Consider the following 20,265-nt stretch of genomic DNA (forward strand, 5'->3'; position numbering starts at 1 on the left):
AAGTCTTCTCTGAAATCTGCCGGCATTTCTGTTAATTGATGTACTATAGGTCAAAATAGTTTTCTAGCAGAAAATCACACACGAAATTAGTGAATATAAAAAAGCTTTCAAAGGCAGACACTGAGGTCAATAGGTGTAGTTAATTTTATTGTTTCCAGTGTAATTAGTCCTTACCTACTACAATCTGTGTAAGGTGACAAAGGTGCTGTGACTAGAGGCAACAGGCATTCGCAAATTATGAAAAATATTTTATTGTAAAGAAATAAAATACTTTTTGAGAATTATCTGGGGAAGATTGGTTGTGAGAAGAATATAGGTTCTATAAAACAGAGGCAGTTTCCATAAATTAGAGCTGTGGAGGCTCTGTTTTTATTGATCACAGAGAGTAAGTACAAACTCCACAGTCTGCTGTTATTTGTCTTTAATAGATTCTATTTGAACTGATTAATCAATTAAGGAGTATACCTAATAATTAGCTACTGTATTATCCTAATGGGTAGCACAGCATTAAAGTTCAGGTGGCAATGGAGTGCCAGCGTAGCTGATCCCATGGGAAAAGTAAGGAAGAATTTGAGGATTTCATTGCACAGTGGACTAGAGCTATGATCAGTAAAAATTGCTGTCTTCCAGAATCATGGTCATTCCTGCAAAATAATTCTTGCTTCCACTGTAGGTCACATTGTTTGTGCTCTTCAGACTGATATGTCTAGGAAAGATGTGACCAAATGGTCTCATAAAAAATTCGGGGTTTTATTATTGGTGCTTTTATTTAAGCATTTATAGTGCCTGAATCATGAAACTCCAAATCTTCTTTACTTTAATGTGGTACATGCTCAGCTTTGACATTGTGCTTCAGTGTACAGGATAAAGACCTGGTCCCTGTGGTATATAGATTTAATCTCTATTAGTACTTCTTTCACTTAAATAACAGGGCTCTGAAAAGGCCAGGCAGGATTATGTGGCTTAATACAGAATTTTCATGTTGCAGGACAATAGATATAAACTAGAAAATGTGTTTGCAAACAGCTGATAGTAAATTCAGTTACTCTCCCTGGATTATTTCTGCACACACGCACATTTGAAAGTTGTGGGTACAATAAGTCTCTTTAAGCTGGCAGAAGGTTTGGAAATCCCTTTCCCTAGGGTCAGTTTAAAAAGTCTTTTGTTACTCATGACACTGAATGAGCTGAATACCTCCATTGTCTTCGTAAAATAAGCCAGACTAAGAGTGTGTAGCTCCCATTATATATTCTAAATCATAGGAAATTGTATTTGGTTATCTTTTAAAATTGCTAAAGTAAGGACTGATACTATTTTTTGTTAGAGCCATGTCTCTTTTTGCCACTCAAATATTAATGGTGACAAATCTTGCATGCCTGAAAATGCAAGGATTTTATCAGTGTTTTACTGGTAAGGTTAATCTTTTAAAAGTCAATTCAGCACTACAAGCAAAATTCTGCATTTCAGCTTTAATTTCTGTTGAATTTTTTTTTTTTTTTGCACTAATGGTTTTGAGATATATCATCTTTTTCACACCTATAACATCAGAATGTAAACCCTTTGATTGCCATAGGAGTCTAAACTGATTAAAGGTCATCACATTTTGGTCAGTCTTTATCAATATTTTCCTTATATGTGTCCATAAAGTCTTAATTTCTGTGCACTTTTCCTCTATACGAAGGTGGGGATAAAATTAGAGAACAATTTGTTCACACAGGTGTGGCGTGTGAAAGTTTATCTATTTATTTACAATTGTGTCATGTTATTGGGGGAATCCCCTTTCCTTTAAGTATATGAGAAAAATGGTAGTAATCGTTCACAATGGTAGAACATCTGGAAATTGACTGCTGTACAGCAAAAGCAGGAAGCCTTTCATTAATATTTATCCTCTGATGGTGCTACTCCATTAAATTAGGTTGTCTGGTCTTGGACCATTAGCACCGTTGTGCCTTCCACTCAGCCAGTCTGTTTCTTTAGGTATGAAAAAAATGCCTTATCTACAAAGCCAAGTATAAAATTAGGATAGATACAGATTCAGATAGGTAGAGGTGGCTGCAGGAAAGAATTTGATTCTGAAAGGTTTTCCTGTTCATGCACAGAGCAAACTGTCATGGATTTGTGAACACTGTCCCTCATAATCGGAACTGAATTCATTTACAAGAAGAATCACACAAATAATAAGAAAAATACAATTTCCTTAGAAACAGAGATAGCATTTTCAAAGTTCATCATGTAATTCTGTTTAACTGGGATAGGCAATCATAGACTTAGCATTACATTGTGTAATAACATTGGCATAGCTTGCATTTGGGTGATATTTATGTTTTAATTACAGATTTTCACCAAGATAAATTTGCAGTAGGCTATGGAAGAGGTCTTATGAATTTCCTCGTATCAGATTGTGTGTCACAGTTCTATGAGTATGTTTTATTAGATAGACTCCTTTAACTCATGTTTAACCCCTCAGCCCCTGGGTTCTCAGAGCTGCTTCTTCTGAGTCCTCTGCCATCTTAACATCACAAATGCTGCTCTCATCCTGATGTAAAGGGTCAGAGCATTTCTTGTGTCCCTTTTCTTTTTGTGAACACTGAACCATATGTAGTGGCCAGCTGTGATTATCTTACTTCTTCTGTGCCATGGGAGGTACAGATGTATCAATTAAAATTATGTTTTATTTTGCAGATTTTTTAGTAGCCCTCTGTAGTTATCAAGTACGGAATAAATGTAGTTCTTGGCCTTTCCCATTGATTCTGGCCCTGTCACTGTCTAGGTCAGAAATCTACCGCAAGAGATAGATCCTTCTAGCACACAAAGTCATGCTTCCTTTTGATGGAAACTAGGGTGCAGGATAAGTGGGTTGATATATATTTATTTTTTAACCACAACTTGAAAGCAGGAACTGGGAAAAGCATGCACTAACATCCAGGAGGTACATTTAACTCCTTCAGTTTAAAATTGACTTTTTGAACACAGAATCCCTGAAGAAGCGAGTGAATATGGTCTACAGCAAGAATAATACAAAGCATTCCATACTTCTGTGCAGACTAGAATTGTATGGTTTTTTGTTGTTCTGAGTCCATCTTCAGCCTTCCTGGGAAAGATCATGGCAGAAGGAGTGGCCAGCCTTGAGAGCCACCTCTGTGCATCTCTGTGGAAAGCTCTGGTTTTCCAAGTAGGCTGCAGATCAATTGTCAAGAGAATGGAATAATGGCCAAGCATCCGTTCTTTGGAGAACTCTCTTATGTATGAATCCAGTCCTAAAAGGCTGAATTCTTTGTGCAAAACATTCCAGCCCTGGGAGGTTTCTGGCTATGAATGATTTTGTCTTGAGTTTGAGCAACTTTTTCCTCGGACTTCTGAAGCTTGTTCTCAAACCAAGGTGACAGGTCCCCTTTCCACTGTTTCACATGCAGTAACAAATCTTGCCCCCTTCCCCATATGACAGCACTATTACTTCTAAGGTTGTGTACTCCCAGACATCATTTTTCACTCTGTGGGATGGATGGCATGAGAGGCTGCAGAAGGAAAGGAGGGGAGGGCATGGAGAGAAGGCACCCTTCAGGGATTCCTGCAGGCAGCCCCAGGCAGGTGGTGAGGAAGCAATGAGCCAGACAGCCCCTGGGAGTGGCCAGAATACCTTCCAGAAGGGACAGGCAGTGATGGCTGCTCCTCAGGAGGTTGCTGTTCACCCCGGAGGGACTCATTTTGTTGATTAAATGTTACCATCACAGCCCTTGTCAGGCTCATTGTCTTTGACCAGCTACAAATATGAATTCTATTTGCCTGTCCACACTCCTGCCTATGGAGCCAGTGTATCCCAAATGCAGGTTTTACACAAGCAGCAGGTAGCCTGCAATAACATGTAATAGATACAGCTCAGATTGTTTCTTTTTCAAAAGTCATTCCCACTTTTTGCTGCTGCTGGCCTTGTGCTGCAGGCTTCAGGGCGTAAATCTTGTCACTGGATCTTGGGCAATCTCCACTGACTTTTTGACAAAATTTCCATTTCCATCCTCCTCTTAAAGACCCTATTTCTTTTTACAATTCAGTCATTTTTCTTTTTTTTTTTTTTTTTTGGCGATCTCTCCAGCAGTCAGAAGAGGCAGTGCGTTGTTAAATGCCAGGACTTGATTTCAAGCAGTAAGGTAGTCTAGGGGAAAGAAACGGCTTGCAAGTATTACGCTGCACAGTGAAATCCCTTCGGTGCTGGTCTCTTCCTTAGCTTACAAATAAAAATTTCCAGAGCATTCCAGAGTATAAAATCACTGCCCATCTATGGGCCATGATAGAGCACTTTGAATCATGCTAATACCTGTATAAAACAAGCATTTGCTGTTTACATGATCTGCAGTGAAGATTTCCAAGATCTTTCCTTCACAGGAAGTCATGTAAGCTTAATCAGAAAAAAAAAGCACCTATCACTCAAACAAGTAGGGTTTCTGTCAGAAGAAAAATAGGTATTTTCTGAAATGCATTGAAGCGTGTAAAATCCGCTAACCTGTTCGAGGTGGAGTTAGAACACTTCAAGGAATTGGGAGAAGTCTTATATTTAATGAAGTAATTAGATGGTGTATTAATTATAGTCTCTATCCATATGATTACATGTACATTTTATCCTACTATTTCAGTTTAAATACATGCTCTTCACGGCTTCAAATTTTGGTAACAGACTGCAGAAGAAATCAACACTTCCTCGTATTGTAGTTTCTCAAATTGTTTCCACTGTTTGAAGCGCAAGTTAAATGCAGTTATGTTTAATAATGATCATTGTTGCCTTCCTCCTGCTCCTTCCCTTAACAGAATCATTAGGTTGCTTCATTGTGTTTGTTTTTTAATCTGTTTTTCTCAGCCGTCTCCCCGTACTCCTACTGGGGGAATAGTGATCCTCCTGCTGCCCTGTGCTAATGTGATTTGTTACACATGGCTGAAGTTAACTCAGCGTGTTTTATAAAAATTGTTTGTTTTATATAAAAAGTGCATGCATATTGCTAAGAAGAGGTTAAAAGTCTGATAGAATCTGACTGAAACCTAATCCTCTCCCTGGTTATATCTCTTCTGTGAACTAGATTTCCTTCAGAACAGGCTGGAAGCACCCTTTGAATAACTTACACCTCCTCTAATTTAACTGCGTGGTACAATAAACGTATATGGTGCCCTGTGGGTGTCACAGTTGGACTGTCAAACACATGCTAAGGACATTCCTGCTCAGTTTGGAGACAAATCCTGCTCCAAGGGAGCAAATCTCACCTTAAGGCAGCACATAAAATATTACAGGTTACTGGTTTATCAAATAACTAATGACAGGGAATAAATGTCATTCTTCCAAGTCATCCTCTCATGTAAAGCATCATCCAAGCTAGCAAAGCAGCACACGTTCAAAGCACAGAAATTAATATTTTTGGTCTTCATAGTAGAACAGCTGGTCTGCAGTGGTAATTCCCAGAGACCATAATTCCCAGGAACCTCTGTGAGACTCAGGAATTCTCAGCAGATGCCTGGTATCAGCTCCCAGGAGATAAACAGGACTTTTGTACAGAGTATTTCTCCTTATAGAGTTTCAAAGTGAATTCTATGTATGACTCCATTACAGCTACCTGCAAAGAGACATTGAGCTCAGCAGCAGCAAAGCAGCTGAACCATGCTGGAAGTTGACAGGCTTTAAAGAAAAAGTTAATTCCTATTTTCTTTTACCCACAGGTCTACCCACGGATAGCGCCGGCATTTTGGCACTACCTGCGGGTAGAAGTGAGTAGCGGGTATTTGAATCCTCCCACATCTTTATTTTACAGCTTGGTAGTGTTTACTGACCTCCTAGTTTGTCCATTGTGCAAAAAATAATGAGCTTCCATTCTAGTTGCCATTCTTCTGTGAATGTAGTCTTGTACTAATTCATGTTGGTTTGACTACGGTTGGGTTGGTTGCTAACCCAAGTCACAAAAACATGTCTGTGTGCAAGGTTAAAGACAAAAAAAAACTGGAATCTAAAAGTCAAGGCCATATCATACATTCTGACTGTAGCACAGAACCAGAGTACAGAAATCCATACCTGCACCTCCTTTTATAAACACATTTTGCATTCATGAGAAGAATTTGGAGCTTCAGTTCTGTTATATCATTTTTGCAAAGACTGTTCAACTCAACTTGATATCATTTCTTCCCTCTTTTGTCCCTCAGGAGCATGAGCAGCTCAGCTATTCCTCCACAAGGTCCAAGGCTCCAAGTGTTATCATCACAGGTCTCAAGCCAGCCACCAAGTACATATTTCATATCAGAGTCAGGACGGCAGCAGGATACAGCGGCTATAGCCAGAAGTTTGAATTTGAAACTGGAGATGAAAGTAAGTTTGACTGAAGGAAAAAAAAAAAAAAATACAATAGAAACAGCATCTAATTCTAAACCAGTGAGGCATTGGGAGTTTGAATGGCTGAACCCATACCATTTGTTTATCACAAAATGACCAGTGCTATGTGATAAAAAACAAGCCTCCGACTCAGAGTTCTAGATTTACAGCAACACACAGAAATGTTAGCCCAGTGCTGCAGCTGAAGGAATGTTCTCTTCCATAAAATTTCCTTATGGGTCCCTTCCAAGCTAAGATGCTCTAGGTTTCTTTGATCCTTTCTTTCTCTATAGAAGTCCTGCCTCTGGACATCTAGAAATACCCTTAAGCCATGCTTTCCCTAAGTCCAGCAGCTTCACGTAAGCTCCCAGTGACAGACTCTTCACTCTGTAGTTGTCAGTGCCCCCAGACTACACAGATAAAAAACTGAAAACTTCTATGTGCATTTCCATCATCCAGTAAACCTCCTAAATTTGGCACTAAGAAGCAAGAAGCCTTCCTATTCCTACAAAATATGCAAAAAGGCTTCATGTGTGATGTTCACGCTCTGAACAATTTTATATTTGTTATGTGTTGCCCTCCATGTTCAAAGAAACATAGAAAAAGGTATTTGAGAGAAAATTAGTGTAGTAGATACAACACTAAAACACTCATTAATTAAATTACTTTAATTAGCCAGTTATGTATACCATGTTTTTCATTAGTGTTTTAGAATTCAAGTTGTTTAAGCTAATGTTCAGACTCAAAACTAGGTAAGTGCTTCCAAGAGCACCCAGGGATTTGTGTTCCATTTTTATTGCTTCTTAACTTCTATTTCAAAAATCAATCAGGGATAGATTTCCAAGTGCTTAATACCTAATTGGACTTTTTAAAATTTTCTGGGTACTTAAGCCAATTGGTTTGAATAGGAGTTGAGCACTTGGGTGCTTTCAAGAATTTCAGTAGATCTTGTCTGTAGCTTCTGGTGCAATAAATACGAGGCTTAATTTGGTAAAAAGAAAATAGTATTTAAACCTCTCTGAAGTTTCACATTGTGAAAATGTCACTTGCCCATCTAAATCAGGAAGACTGTGGCTCCAGTGACATTTCCCTCATCGGTGTTGAGGGAATCTCTTGGGAGTGACATTCCCCTCACTCCATTATAGCCCAATCTCTCCTCAGTACACTGATGCAGCTGGTCCTTGGGCTGCCTGGTGAGCTTAATTTTAACATCCTTTTTGAAGTATAACATCAAAGCTGAACATGACACCGAAATAAACTGGAAAAATAAATCTGTTTATGATGCCATAAACAGACCTAACACAGCTTATCTCCCAATAATTCCGGGGTTTTTTACTTCTATGTCTAAGGAATTGCTTATGGTTTCATATAGCTGAATAAATAGAATACAGAAATGTTTTCTTTTTCAGTATTTCCAGATACTCACTAACATATACACGGAGATTTGGGAGAGTTGTGTGGAGATTTGAGCTGCTTGTTTCTGTCAGTACCCATAAATGTTAATTTGCCCTTGCTGGCCTGCATCTGTCTTAGAAACCAGTCCTAGTCCAGTTGTGTAGGAATCTCTCTTCATCATTTACTATTCTGGCAGTGTGCAGCTCAGCTAAAAATTTTCTGATTTTTTTAATACAAATTTTTCTCCATTTTTCTGAAAGACAGCAATTAATATTAGGCCAAGGCAGAGTACTGCAGCTCCCTCCATCCCTGCTCATCAGAAACAAGTTACTTGGTGAAAATTCCACTTTTTCAATTACTTTTTATGGAGTTTCAATTGGATTTTGATCAACTCAAATGCAGCGTTTTCATGAGAAGGCTGGGAAGAATAGAGTGTTTTAAAAGTCTGTGTTGTGAACAGAAAATTTAGCAACCAACACTCTCATGAAAATAACAAAAAATATTGTAAGGCATGTGTTTGATAAAAAATCCTCCTTAATTGGCCTTAGCTTGTAACATCCTTCATATCTCTGCCAATTGAACGTGTTACTGTGGAGAAGAATTCCCAGACCATTGGCAGGTAAACAGCCAAGGTTATTCCATTTACCTTGCTTGAATGTTTATAGAATTTGTTCATAGATAGCAGCAAAGGGAGCAGTCAAAAATTAGGGGTTTTGTTTAATAGACTAATTAGTAGAAAATTAATGATTCATCAGCTGTGAGATGTGTATATTCATGTCCTAAACCATACTGTCCTTTGGCTGGACAGTGTCCTGCCTTCTCTGATGTACTGGGTGAAACACTGCCTGTGTCACTTCAGTTATAAAGGATAAAACAGATACATCATTACCAGGAACACTAAAACATTTTGGTGGGATTGCTAAAAGTGGTGCATGAGAGAGAGAGAAGACCAAATCTGCAGCAGTAGTAGAAGAAGTTAGTTACCGATGCTGATGTGTTTTTTGGGAAGCAGCCCCTCTTATTGACCCACAAACTGAGGCAGCCATGGCTTGGGGAGCTCTCTTGTTGAACTCTTCTCCCTGCTGCAAAGTGGAGCAGAAAAGAGTGAAATTTGTATTTTCTTTGTCATAGGAAATGGAGTTGCCTAGGATAGAAAAACTCCCGTCAAGGAAGCGGAGTTGGACGAACGGATGCTGACAGGCATTTCTCCCCCTTTTAAAGCTCAGAGGCTGCACCTGGGAAATGTGAAACCTTTCCAAAGCACAGCAACCACCACTTGTGGCTGTGTTTCTTGTTGCCATTTGATTCAGTCTCTGTTTCAGCACCTTTCAGGCAAAACACTCCTAGCAAAGCTGGCAGGTTTTCATACACTCCAGCACACACACAGCTGCCACTGCTGGGCCTTCAAATTGGAGCAGAAACCTCACTTGCAGTTCCTGCTTTCATCTGTCAGAATTACCAGCTATTCTGAGTCACCACAAAAACACCCCGGTCCTTCCTAGCAGAGAATAAAATGTGTTCTGACAATAAAAATAATTTGTCCTAGGGCAGAGATGCTTTAATCTCTGACTGTTACCCTCTATTTTTTTCTTCCCTTCCCGTCCCACCAGCTGGTTTTGGAATACCTATTTGGATTGGTGGGTTTTGTTGATTTTTTTTTTTTTTTAATTAATGATTCAAATTTTTTTTTTCCCCCTTTCTTTTTCTTTTTTTTTTTTTTTTTTTTTTTTTATACCTAGAGAAATGATTTCTTTGCACTACCTCAGAGGCCTTTCTGCCCAGAGGAATTTGTAAAATATTGAACAAATTTACAGCTTTTAGGCAGTTTCCTTGCCAAAGCAGGGCTTGTTCTACAACCAAGGGTATTTTCCTTGTCAGCCTTCCCATCATTAGGAAAAAATAATCTGAAAATGGAATGGTTGGCTTGTTCTGGAAGGGGCCTAAGGGACAAATTCACATTTATGCAGTGTGAACTTGTGCTTGGGCTGAACTGAGTGATAAATGTGAGCACACGATGATATTTACTCCAAAAGCAATGCAGACTTTATAAACTTTAAATTATTAAGAATAAAACCCTAAACATTTTAGAAATGCTAATGGAATACCTGATTAGGTGTTTTATAAAGTTGAAGACTGTGAAAAATAATTGTCTGAAACTCCAGTCTTGATGGATCAACAATTTTAATTTCTTTAGTCTCAGATGGTGATTTTTGTGTATTGCCAGAAAATTCTGCTGAATTTTTACATTCTTCTCCCTCTTCCCACATCCACAAGATGTACCTTTAACTTTTCATCCTCAAATCAGGCTATTTTGGCTTTGCCACCAAATGTGACTCCATTCTTTCCAGAACTCCAAAACTCAAGGAAAGGGTCCTGAATGATTGATTCCAGTGCAGGTCCACTACTGGTTTAAGCACATGCCCTAGTTCATGCCATGATAGAGAAGCCATCCCAAGGATTGTTAGAAAATGTATTGCATTACCAATGCAAAAATGGAGATTTTGGGGGCTTTTTTACAATGTTTTATGTTTTGACTATAGTAAATTCAATTCCTTGTTGAAACAAATCAGATGACACATATTTCATATTTAGAAACTTCTTGTTGGATCTCTCCCCACCTCTGCCTCATCCTACTGTTGATTCAGTATTAGTCAGCACTGGATACCAAAGAATGTCTCATTTTAATCTTTTAAGTATTTCCTTGCTGTGTTTAATGCCTTCAGCCATTTGTTCTTCACATTTGATTTTGATCTATTTGATTGCACTACTGTGTGTGTCCAGAAAACCCAGAGACTTCACTTTTCCTCTGCATTTCCTAAAGAAGAGCAGCATCTTTGTCCACATCTCGAACAACCTGCACAGGCTTTCCATTTATCCACTGGCCAGGAAGTGAATGTTAGGGGAAAACACTTGGAAGAAAGCTTTTCACGTGAATAGACACCAAAAAGTTTTACATTCGTATGCTAGAGACTGTCCCTTTTTAAGATCACCTTTCCTTTGCCTTCTCATTTCCCCTTTGAGTGGAGCCCCATCAGCTCACTGGATCACAGGAACTGCACAGGAACTACATTTTCATTTGTGAAAGTGTAAAGGTTGTCCTAATGACACTTTGTGGGTTTTTTTTACCTATTGTCTTTAAGGACTCTTGTCTACAATGCCTTGTAAATCCCCCTGACAGCCTGTTCCTGTCTGTTGGAGCTCCAGTGCTCACTGTCCACACTTTTCTGTCTTACAGCTACTCACTGTTATCAGTCTGGCTGTCTTTCTGTCACTTTTTTATCTTTCAGTCTGCTGGAGGGTCTGCTGCCTGAGAGATGTCAAATTGAAGTAACGAAGGGATGTAGCTGAGAGACAGAAGTGAGCTGTCATTAGGGCTTCCAGCTCTTTTATACCAAACACACAAACTTGTAAAATGTTTTGGAGAAATTTGCTCAAAGAAAGGGCAGAGCTGAAAGGTTCTCTCTGGTTTTCAGCCTCTTGCACTAAAACATCTGCAGTATTTGTTCCAGTGTGCCCAGTGAAGAAATGAGGAAGCCTCAGGATATTTCCCTTCAGCCCAGAGGGGAGGGAAAGTGCAGCTCTTCCTCCATACATTTGGATGACGAACCTAGAGAGATGATGAGACAGGGCATGGATGTAAAAAGTGGATTGTAGGGGCAGAACTGGAACCAGGCTGGATGCAGAAGGGAATTCTGGCCATGGTGTTAAGCAGGGAAGCTGGAATGATACAATTAGAAGCTTCAAGCATCCTTTCAGGGATATAACGTGAGTTCACCATGAAGAGCAATGTCAGTGAGGAGTTTTATCTGGATAATAAGCTCCTGGGTGCATATATAATCCATACTGCAGTTTTAAAATCACTTGGATAATCATATCAGTTGCAGGTAAAATGTGCTCGAAGAGTTTTGCCAAACATTGCAGTATATAACTGAAACATCTTGGATAAGTTATAAATTCTCCCTTTTCCTTGTCTAGCTACTCATTTTTTTAAGTGTGCTTTCTTTAAGTGAGCAGACAGGTAGAGAGAACGGGACAGAGCACCAGCCTAAGCAGTCAGCCCAGTTAGAGGGGTGCTAAGCTCCCTTAGCTTTGCTCATGGTTTATGATAAAGTTGAGGTGCCCTGGGCAGTGCAGAGACAACAAAAATTGATTTTAGCTATATTGAATGCTGGCCATGTTGCCCAACAAATGAGATTCTGGAAAGAAATGCTGTGTATTTCTGTGATTAAATGCAGCACTCCCATATGAACACAAAAAGGGATGAAATGAGGTTGCAGGAACTCGCTTGGCTTTGCAGTCGGCTACTGTTGTTTTTTTAAACTGAGTTTTTCCGTCTTGCATAATCAAGAAGTTCTGAGGAGAAACACAGGGTCATAGACTAATATACACAGGAAAAATAAGGAGAGAAAAGCAGGAAGGGACAAAAACTATTCCAGAACATGCACAACAGAAACAATTAAAGCTCTTAGCATCTACAACTTGAACTTTGCCTTAAGAGAAAGCTGGAGAAATGAGAAAAAAGAAGTTGAGAGACACATAGGATTTAATTTAGAATGGCAAAATGCTGACAAGATTCTAGGAATTGAGAGCCCCTGATTACTGTCTTCTCACTGCCTAAACAGTATTTTTGTGGAACCTTCTGCCTGCATGTGATAAGTCTGTTTATGTGGATACTCATGTGCTTAAATATGTGCTGTGCCTTTATTGATTTTACTGAGGGGCCACTTCAAGCAAAAATAAGTATTTCCATCATTTTGCCTTGCCTGCCTCTCTGCCAGTTTTTAACAAATCCACATTTTCCAGTTCTTCTTGTCTGTCATTTGACATTTTTATCTGACAGGTAAATTAAGGTCATCTGGAATTTTCAGGCTTGAAAGTTCCTTGTGGTGATTTAACTGCATGGAAAAAAAAAAAAAAAAATCTTAATGTATTCTACTCTGTCCTCTAAAATACAAACAAGAAAAACAGAATTATCCCCTTTCAAGTAGGCACAGTCTCAGCTAAAAATCATATTGCTTAGAGGCAGAAAGATTTGAAGTCAGTTTTGAATTTCTCCCCTTCATTAATGTGACTGCAGGTGCTTCTTTGGACCATGGAGTCAGTCCCTACAATTCTTACATCAAGAAATTCCTGGGTTGTTGGCCTTGACAGTGAATGTTTGTTGAAGAAAATCACAGCTAATTCGTCTGAGCTCACTGTTTGCTTTCCTCCTGCCAAATTCACTATTTTTGTGTGTATTTTTTTCTTACTAAAAACAGAAGGAGAGCTGCAATTTGTCCTCTCCTTTCCACTGCAGCGATGGGCAAGAAAAACTCCTCTGAAACCTTCTCCATGTACAACTTCAAACCATGCCTGACTTTAATAACCTTTGCCACATTTTAGCACAACTCCCACTAGTCAGAAAATGGTATTCAGCATTTGCGCTGTTACTTGTGTGGCGTGATATTTGTTATGTTGCATTTTTCCAGCCAAACCTGAGCCTGTGAAAGGTAACACAGGGCTGGAATCCACACCCATATCATCACTAGATATCATTTAACTATACAGTCAATATTTACTCCATCATTTACTGAAAGATGTGTATTTTTAATTTGTCTGACCACAGGATGCCTGGTAATTCACTGCCTGTGCATGCTTCCATCAAATTATTTGGGGAGAAACCTAATGGCAGAAATCTAAAAAGTTGGTTTTGCTGAAAGTTTGACATAAGCTACTATTGTTTCTATTTGCTTTGCTGCTCTTACAGAGCAGGTTTGCACCGTGAGTTTTGAAGCCACACATAAATGTTGCTCAGAAGCCAAGTGCTTTTCTAGGAAACAACATTTTATGAGGCTTTGGATAACAATGTGTGCATTGCATCGAGCTTCATCAGCTGCAAAGTGAGACAATATCAGCTGCTGAGCTTTCTAGACAGCAGCCGAGGTGACTTCCCTAGGTTTATTTTGCTTATTTAACAGTTTGCAAGTTTACCAAACCAAGGTTGCTTCCCTGATGTAAAAATCATTCCCTTTTCTGTATTTACTCCTGTTTGCAGAAGCCATTGAGCAGAATTTTTAATTCTTCTTTCAAACCAATGTTTTATTTCCCATGGAAATAGTAGGAATTAGGTAAATGTCATGTGGTGTAAATGTTCAAGTGTAACAAAGTTTTATTTTTTAAACTTTGGAGTCACAAGACAGGAGACAGAGAGAAAAAATGAGCCTAATTCTTTTTCTGCTCATGTAGTATTTGGACAGTGAGGACCACCTGGACTGTAAGTAGGTAAATTCTTAATGTAAAGATTTAATATTATACACAATAAATTAACTAACCTAGGAAGTGTCCAGCGACTGGATAATTTCAGGTGATCTTTTTTAACTCCTAAACATCCTACAAAAAGCAGAGAGAAAAACAAGAGGCATAAGAATTATTATTTTTTTTTTTCATCAGCTACAGAGTTTCAAATCACCACAGCATGTTATGATAAGCTATATGTATTTTGTGACAATGAAACTGAACACCAGTCATGCTGAAGAACATGTGAAGCTACGCACTGGGTGTGGGGCTTTTGCTTTGCTTCCTCCTGAACCAAGTTTAGTATCTGGTTTTATACCCAGCACTGCTGCTGACTTCACTGAGACAGGGGGATGGAGAGATCTTCTGAATTAGGTGCAGGATTAAGATAAATAAAGCTAAGGAAGAAAATAGAGTTTTGTGTCAAAAATCCTGTCATATTCAAACTTTAGTATATTTTAAGTTCTGATAGTGACCAATCCTCCTTTTATAGACCTGCAAGCATCTCCCCTCCATCCTCCTTGGGACGTGGATTATGGTTTCTCACTTCACAGACACGTTTGCATCCGACGCCTTTGCTAAGCACTGAGGAAACCATTAGACACAAATTGCAACATTTGACCACTGAAATGGTTTCAGCCATTCTGCAAAATCCCTGGGTGATGGATGGAGCACCAACCTCTTCTCTCTGTGCTTCTCTTTCAGCTTCTGATATGGCTGCAGAGCAGGGACAGATTCTTGTAATTGCCACTGCTGCTGTTGGTGGATTCACTCTCCTGGTCATCCTCACTTTGTTCTTCCTCATCACTGGCAGGTACTTAAAACACTGTTCTTGTATAGAAGATCTAGAATTAAGAATTTAAGAATAATATCTAAGTCATTGAACCACATTTTCAGAGCTAAAATCAGGGTTAGACACAGTGGAGTATCTTCTTTGTTCAGCACTGGTCTTACAGTTCTTTTCTGAGTGTTGTTTTTTCATAAAGACACAGTTTGGGGAGGTGGGAAATTATGTGAAATAAGGAAAGAGTTTGGATATTTTAGAAAGGCTCTGACATTACCAGGAAAAAAAAAAGAAAAAATCCCCACAGTGTATTTTACAAAATCTCAAAACTGTCAATTGCACTACTCAGATATCAACAGAGGGTGCTGCACTTTCAGATTTGTAGTTACACTTCTGTTTTGTTGGTATAGCATTACCTCTGATTTGAACAGAAAGTGAAGTTCTGTCAGTGCAGGCCATAGGTTTTATTTGCAATACCCCAGCAACTAAATATGGCACTGTAGTAGCTGCCATTATGTGAATTAATGCTCTCTCTGCTAAATAATAAAACCAGTTAAATCTAGCATTCCGATGAAGGTAATGAGAGCAGTTAACCTTGGAACATATTGTGGCCTTAGATATTCTTAGAGGCTAAGTAAATATTCCTGCAATTACTATAGAAGGTGACAAATAGTAGGATCTTTCAGAAGAGAGAGGAATTATGCAGACAAATTTCCAGAGAAAATGATTCTGTATAATCCATATGTGAAATCCTGAAACAACTCAAACACTTCCTTTAGAAAAAAAAAAAAAACACTAAATTTGAGAATGAAAAAAAAAAATACAGAAAAGGATTTCTTTCTGTGTTTCTTCCTCCTGCTTTCTAATGTTAATATCAGAGATTCTCTTAGCTTTCTACTGCCTTACTCAATGGGACCATTTCAATTATGTAAGATAGGAATTCATTCTGAAGTGCTACTTAAATGCAGTGATAAGAGCATGTTCCACAGAAGACAGGGCAAGAAAATCTTGAATAAATACTCAATTTACTCTAAGACTGGAGGGAAATTTCAGCATGAAAAATGGGACTGGTACCCTCCAGATGTGCTCTGCTTCACTGTTTGGAATTAACAATTTGATGAGCTGTCAAGACTCAGGGCTGCTGATGAGCCTATTCAGAGTGGAGAGGCTGGGTTAAATGAGCACCTGCCTCTGCACTTTGCTGGGTGATTATCCACCAGGAGCAAGCAGGAAGCATGGCTGTCAAATGCAGATGGGAATATCAAAGCAACAGAGGCTCCAAGACACAGGGCTGGGGTCTTGGCTCAATTTCGGGAAATGGGACGTTAAAGCTCAGTCTGATTGAGTCTTGTCTCTGATTGTTCTGCAGCCAACATGAGCAGAGAATGACAAGGCTCCTCTGCTGGTGATTAATCATTGGCTTCTGTCGTCAAACTTTGGGGCCACATGGATGTTTAGGAGGGTTGGGTGAGGTTAAAGTCTTTTTTTTTTTGGCTGTTCCCTTGGGCAAGCACTGGGAATGTAAGAACTTGTGTTTAGGGCTCTGAACAGGTGGCACCCTACAGACCACTTAGGACTTGTTCAGGTCCTAAAAATGGCACTGGCATCCTTAAGGGAGTCCCAGCAACTGGAGTTCAATCTCAAGAGAATCCACTGGTTTGCATTCCCTCCAGAAGGGTACATCAGCTTCAGGAGTTTCTGCCCTTAACTTCCTCATCATCACCTGTGTAGCAGTGAATGAAATTGGGACTGTTCCTGCTGTTTGAGCAGTTTAAACAAAGCATTGAAATGAGGTGGGTGTGTTCACCTGTTCCTCATAGATCTCCACTGTTTGTATGGATATACTGACTGTAATAATTTTTATTTAATTTTTTAATGCTGTCAGTGTTCACACAGTGGACAGGCAATTTTTTTTCAAGCTGGTCTTGGAACTGCATGTCCGTACTCCAGAGCACTGCTGTTCTCCACTGGCATCAGAGCCTCAACAACTCTTTCCTATCCCTTAAACCAAAAGATTTCCCTCTAAATAGTAATTTTTAGGCTGCTCAGTGAGTGATAAAGAACTTTAAGACCAAGAGGAAATATTTTGGGGTTTTTTCTTGACTGAAACAGTTGGTCCTGTCATGTGACTCCCTAAATCAGCATTATCAGACCTGCAGGCAGGCAATGTTTGGCAGCTCAGACTGCAGAGAGCCACTCAGCAAAAGAGCAAAAAGAGGTCCTGATGAGGAAAAATATTTCCTTTTTTCATAAGACATGGTGAAGTCATTATAATTCTATTATGAAGAAAATGAGAGGGTGTTTTACCCACTGTATACAAAAGTTAATGGGATAAAGTTTAATTACAACAGGCCTACGTATGCAAACAGGAATGTAGGAAAGTAATAATATATTGAAGTATCAGAATTCCTTGCAGGAGTCAAACTTAAAAAAAAAAAAATATTACATCAAACTTAAACTCAGGCAGTCATTGTCATGATAAACATTCAACCATGATATGTTTTTCTTTGTAGATAATCTATTTGTAGTTCGTCATGCATATTTTCCCCTCTTTAGATTCAGAAGTAAATATATATTCCAAATCCAAAGAATCTGGATTTCACAAAATTGCAGATAAAACTTGGCATACATCTGTTTTATTCATGGCAAGTATCTTATTTAAAACCTCACTTGTTTTTCTTGAAAGATGCCAGTGGTACATAAAGGCGAAAATGAAATCTGAGGAGAAAAGAAGGGCTCATTTGCAAAATGGACACTGTAAGTAGTACAACACTATATAATATCTATATCATATTTTAAATGAAGGAAGTCCACTGTTTCCTGAACATCTTTTGCCCTTGATGTTTTAATCTGGTTATTTGAGTAGTTCCTTATTATGTGCATCATCAATAGTCTTTGGTTTTGGTTGCAATTTCACTAAATCTATTCTAGTTATTAAAGGGTTTTTTGGTATTCAGATAATAATATTTAGCAAGTTTTCCGGTATATTTCTTTGAATTCTCAGTTGTTCTGGGTACTGAAATTCTGCCTCAAAATTCCTCTCTTGGTGACTGTATGACTTACTTGTATCTAGTTCTCTTTGGATTTAGGGATCTACACTTCCAGCCACCCAAGAAATAAGAAGTGGAATGGGTTGTCTTCCCTCATGTTCCTGCTCACTGATCAGTACAGTGAGAGAAAATCCTGGTGATCTCTCATGGGCAGTAATTAGTTTATGTAGCTTAGTTTAGCTACCTACTTTAAATTAGTTGCCTTACTTTTTTTTCTGTTAGAGTAGCTATTTAAATCTAATATTTTTTATTCAAAGGATATCAGATTTTATTCTTTCATCAATTTGATAACATCTCTGGAAATGCTATGATCAACACAGAAGTTACCAGAAGTAAAATATTTTTTCAGGTGACACCACCATAATCGAGCCAAGTGTCTCTTTCTGTCAAGGAAACGGGCACGTTTGCCCGTAAAGTATCTTGCCTAGAAGGATGGTTTTGTCATTTGTTTCCAAACATGGCCAGAAATAAAAGAAGACAAAAACCTTTCTCCTGGAGAGTTTGATATATGCCTCTGAAACCGTGACTGAATTTGAAAAAAGCCTCGCTCGGTGTCTTTCAGGCCAGGGTAAATGATGACTGTATTTCATGTTGACACAAAGCTTCATCTCAGAGCCTTCCCATTCATCTGTAGTGATCTCAGCATCACACTGGAGGGGGAAAGTCTCTACTAATATATGTGCTCCACAGAACCAAGAATAAAGAGGAATTTCTGATTTAGACTCAGCTATTAACTGACAGGAGAAAGAAGGCTGAGAAATGCTTCATTCTTTTTAAAGGGATTCTCTGGACCCAGCTGCAGATGCCTCTTTTTATCCTGATAAATTGATGGATTATTAGCATCAACTTCTCATAATGGCTTGGAAGCTTTCCAGAACTTAATCATGATACGGCAGAAGCCTGAAAGAATTCCTATTGAGAATCCTGAAGGAACAACACAAGTTCTTGAACATGCTATGCTCAGGAACACAAGGGATAGCAGCCATGCCAGAAAATGACAGCTTGTTGGAGCCTGCCAGGGCAATCTGGCACCAACCCACTACTGCCATGGCCATCTCCAAGGAAACAGACAGAAATTATCTTGAAAATGGATTTGGATATTTTCGTTGCCATCTTGCACCTGCCTCTCTGACTGTTCCAGCTGATCAGAAGAGAACAAAGCAGCACAGCCCTCCAGGAGTCATCCTTAGAGAAAAGGAACTCAAAGACTTGACCTGTTTGGCAAAACACGACGTTCAGCCATCCACTCCTAGGTGAAAGGAGTGAACTAGAAACAACTGTTTTCAAAGTAAAGGACATATTGCCTCAATTGCCCAAGGAGCAGAAAAGGGGAGCTGCTTTGGCAATAATCACTGTTGTTTTGAGGCTGTGCTTTTCCCCATATCATTGAGCCCTCACTTGGTGTCTCTTCAGACTCTTTTTCAAGTGACCAGCTCCTCTGCTGGGTTCTGAAATTTTAATCCTGGCAAATGTAATATATTATTTGCAGTCCTTTCAATCGTCTAGTCAAAAAAAGTGAAAACTATTGTTGCAATGCATGAATGTCAAGGAGTTCCTGATTCTTATTATTCTCTCTACCTTGCAGTACATTTCCCAGGACTCAAAACATACATAGATCCAGACACATATGAAGATCCATCTCTTGCTGTCCATGAGTTTGCCAAGGAGATTGATCCTTCAAGAATTCGTATTGAAAGAGTCATTGGGGCAGGTAAAACTATACCTACTGTGAAAAAAATCTCAAGGCATGGCAATACTGCTTTTCATAAGCATTAGGAAATTAATTCATTATCATTTTTTTGCATAGGATTGATTTTTTTGCCTGGTTTGTTGGGTTTTTTGGTGGTGTTCCCGGCAGTATCCAGTTTGTTTTTTCAATGGAAAAAGTTTTGGTGGTGGTTTTTGCAGGGTGTTTGTTTGTTTATGGGTTTGGGGGGTTGTTTATTTATTTGTCTTGGGGTTTTGTTTTTTTCTTTTTCCAGTTGTATCCAACACTCAGCATGTGCCATAGTTATTGTCAGGTATTCTTGGTCACTGAGGGTGAAATTACATCAGGATCTCTTTCTATGGGAATACAAGTTCTGAATATAGAAGACTGAGAGAAACTTATTCTCAAATAGAAAACTGGAGGAGTATGAGGGAGGAAAAGGAGAGGCTGGCTTGGGATAGGCTGTTCTGTTTGGAGAAGGATCACTGGCAGAGAGGGAAAAGAGGAAGATCTGTTGATAAGATGTAAACAATATGAAAGATGATACCCTGTAATCCTTCTTTGTTTTATATTTGTTTCATATATCTTAGTCACTCTAGAAAGGAAGGGTATTTTTCAGTTTAAACCCCTCATTTAATGATATGTTACTATGCTGATAACCACAGAAATATCCCCGGTGTTGGTAAGAAATGTTTTATGCACTAGAAAATGTTGT

General features: G+C 38.9%; 1 protein-coding gene across 4 annotated transcripts in view; it reads left to right on the top strand.

Annotated features, from left to right (window-relative positions):
• The window catches only part of LOC120766126 (ephrin type-A receptor 6), a 372,678-nt gene that overhangs the window by 260,125 nt on the left and 92,288 nt on the right, over positions 1–20,265 (top strand). For 2 of the 4 annotated variants that reach the window (XM_040091493.2, XM_040053571.2), the window contains exons 7-11: positions 5,698–5,745; positions 6,175–6,337; positions 14,714–14,822; positions 17,479–17,549; positions 19,428–19,553. In XM_040091493.2, the coding sequence (XP_039947427.1) occupies positions 5,698–5,745; positions 6,175–6,337; positions 14,714–14,822; positions 17,479–17,549; positions 19,428–19,553 (517 nt within the window). The remainder of the gene's footprint in view (positions 1–5,697; positions 5,746–6,174; positions 6,338–14,713; positions 14,823–17,478; positions 17,550–19,427; positions 19,554–20,265) is intronic. The other 2 variants (XM_040091502.2, XM_040053578.2) reach the window with 1 other exon arrangement.

Source organism: Hirundo rustica, chromosome 2 (assembly GCF_015227805.2).
Source record: "Hirundo rustica isolate bHirRus1 chromosome 2, bHirRus1.pri.v3, whole genome shotgun sequence".
NCBI classification, from domain to species: domain Eukaryota; kingdom Metazoa; phylum Chordata; class Aves; order Passeriformes; family Hirundinidae; genus Hirundo; species Hirundo rustica.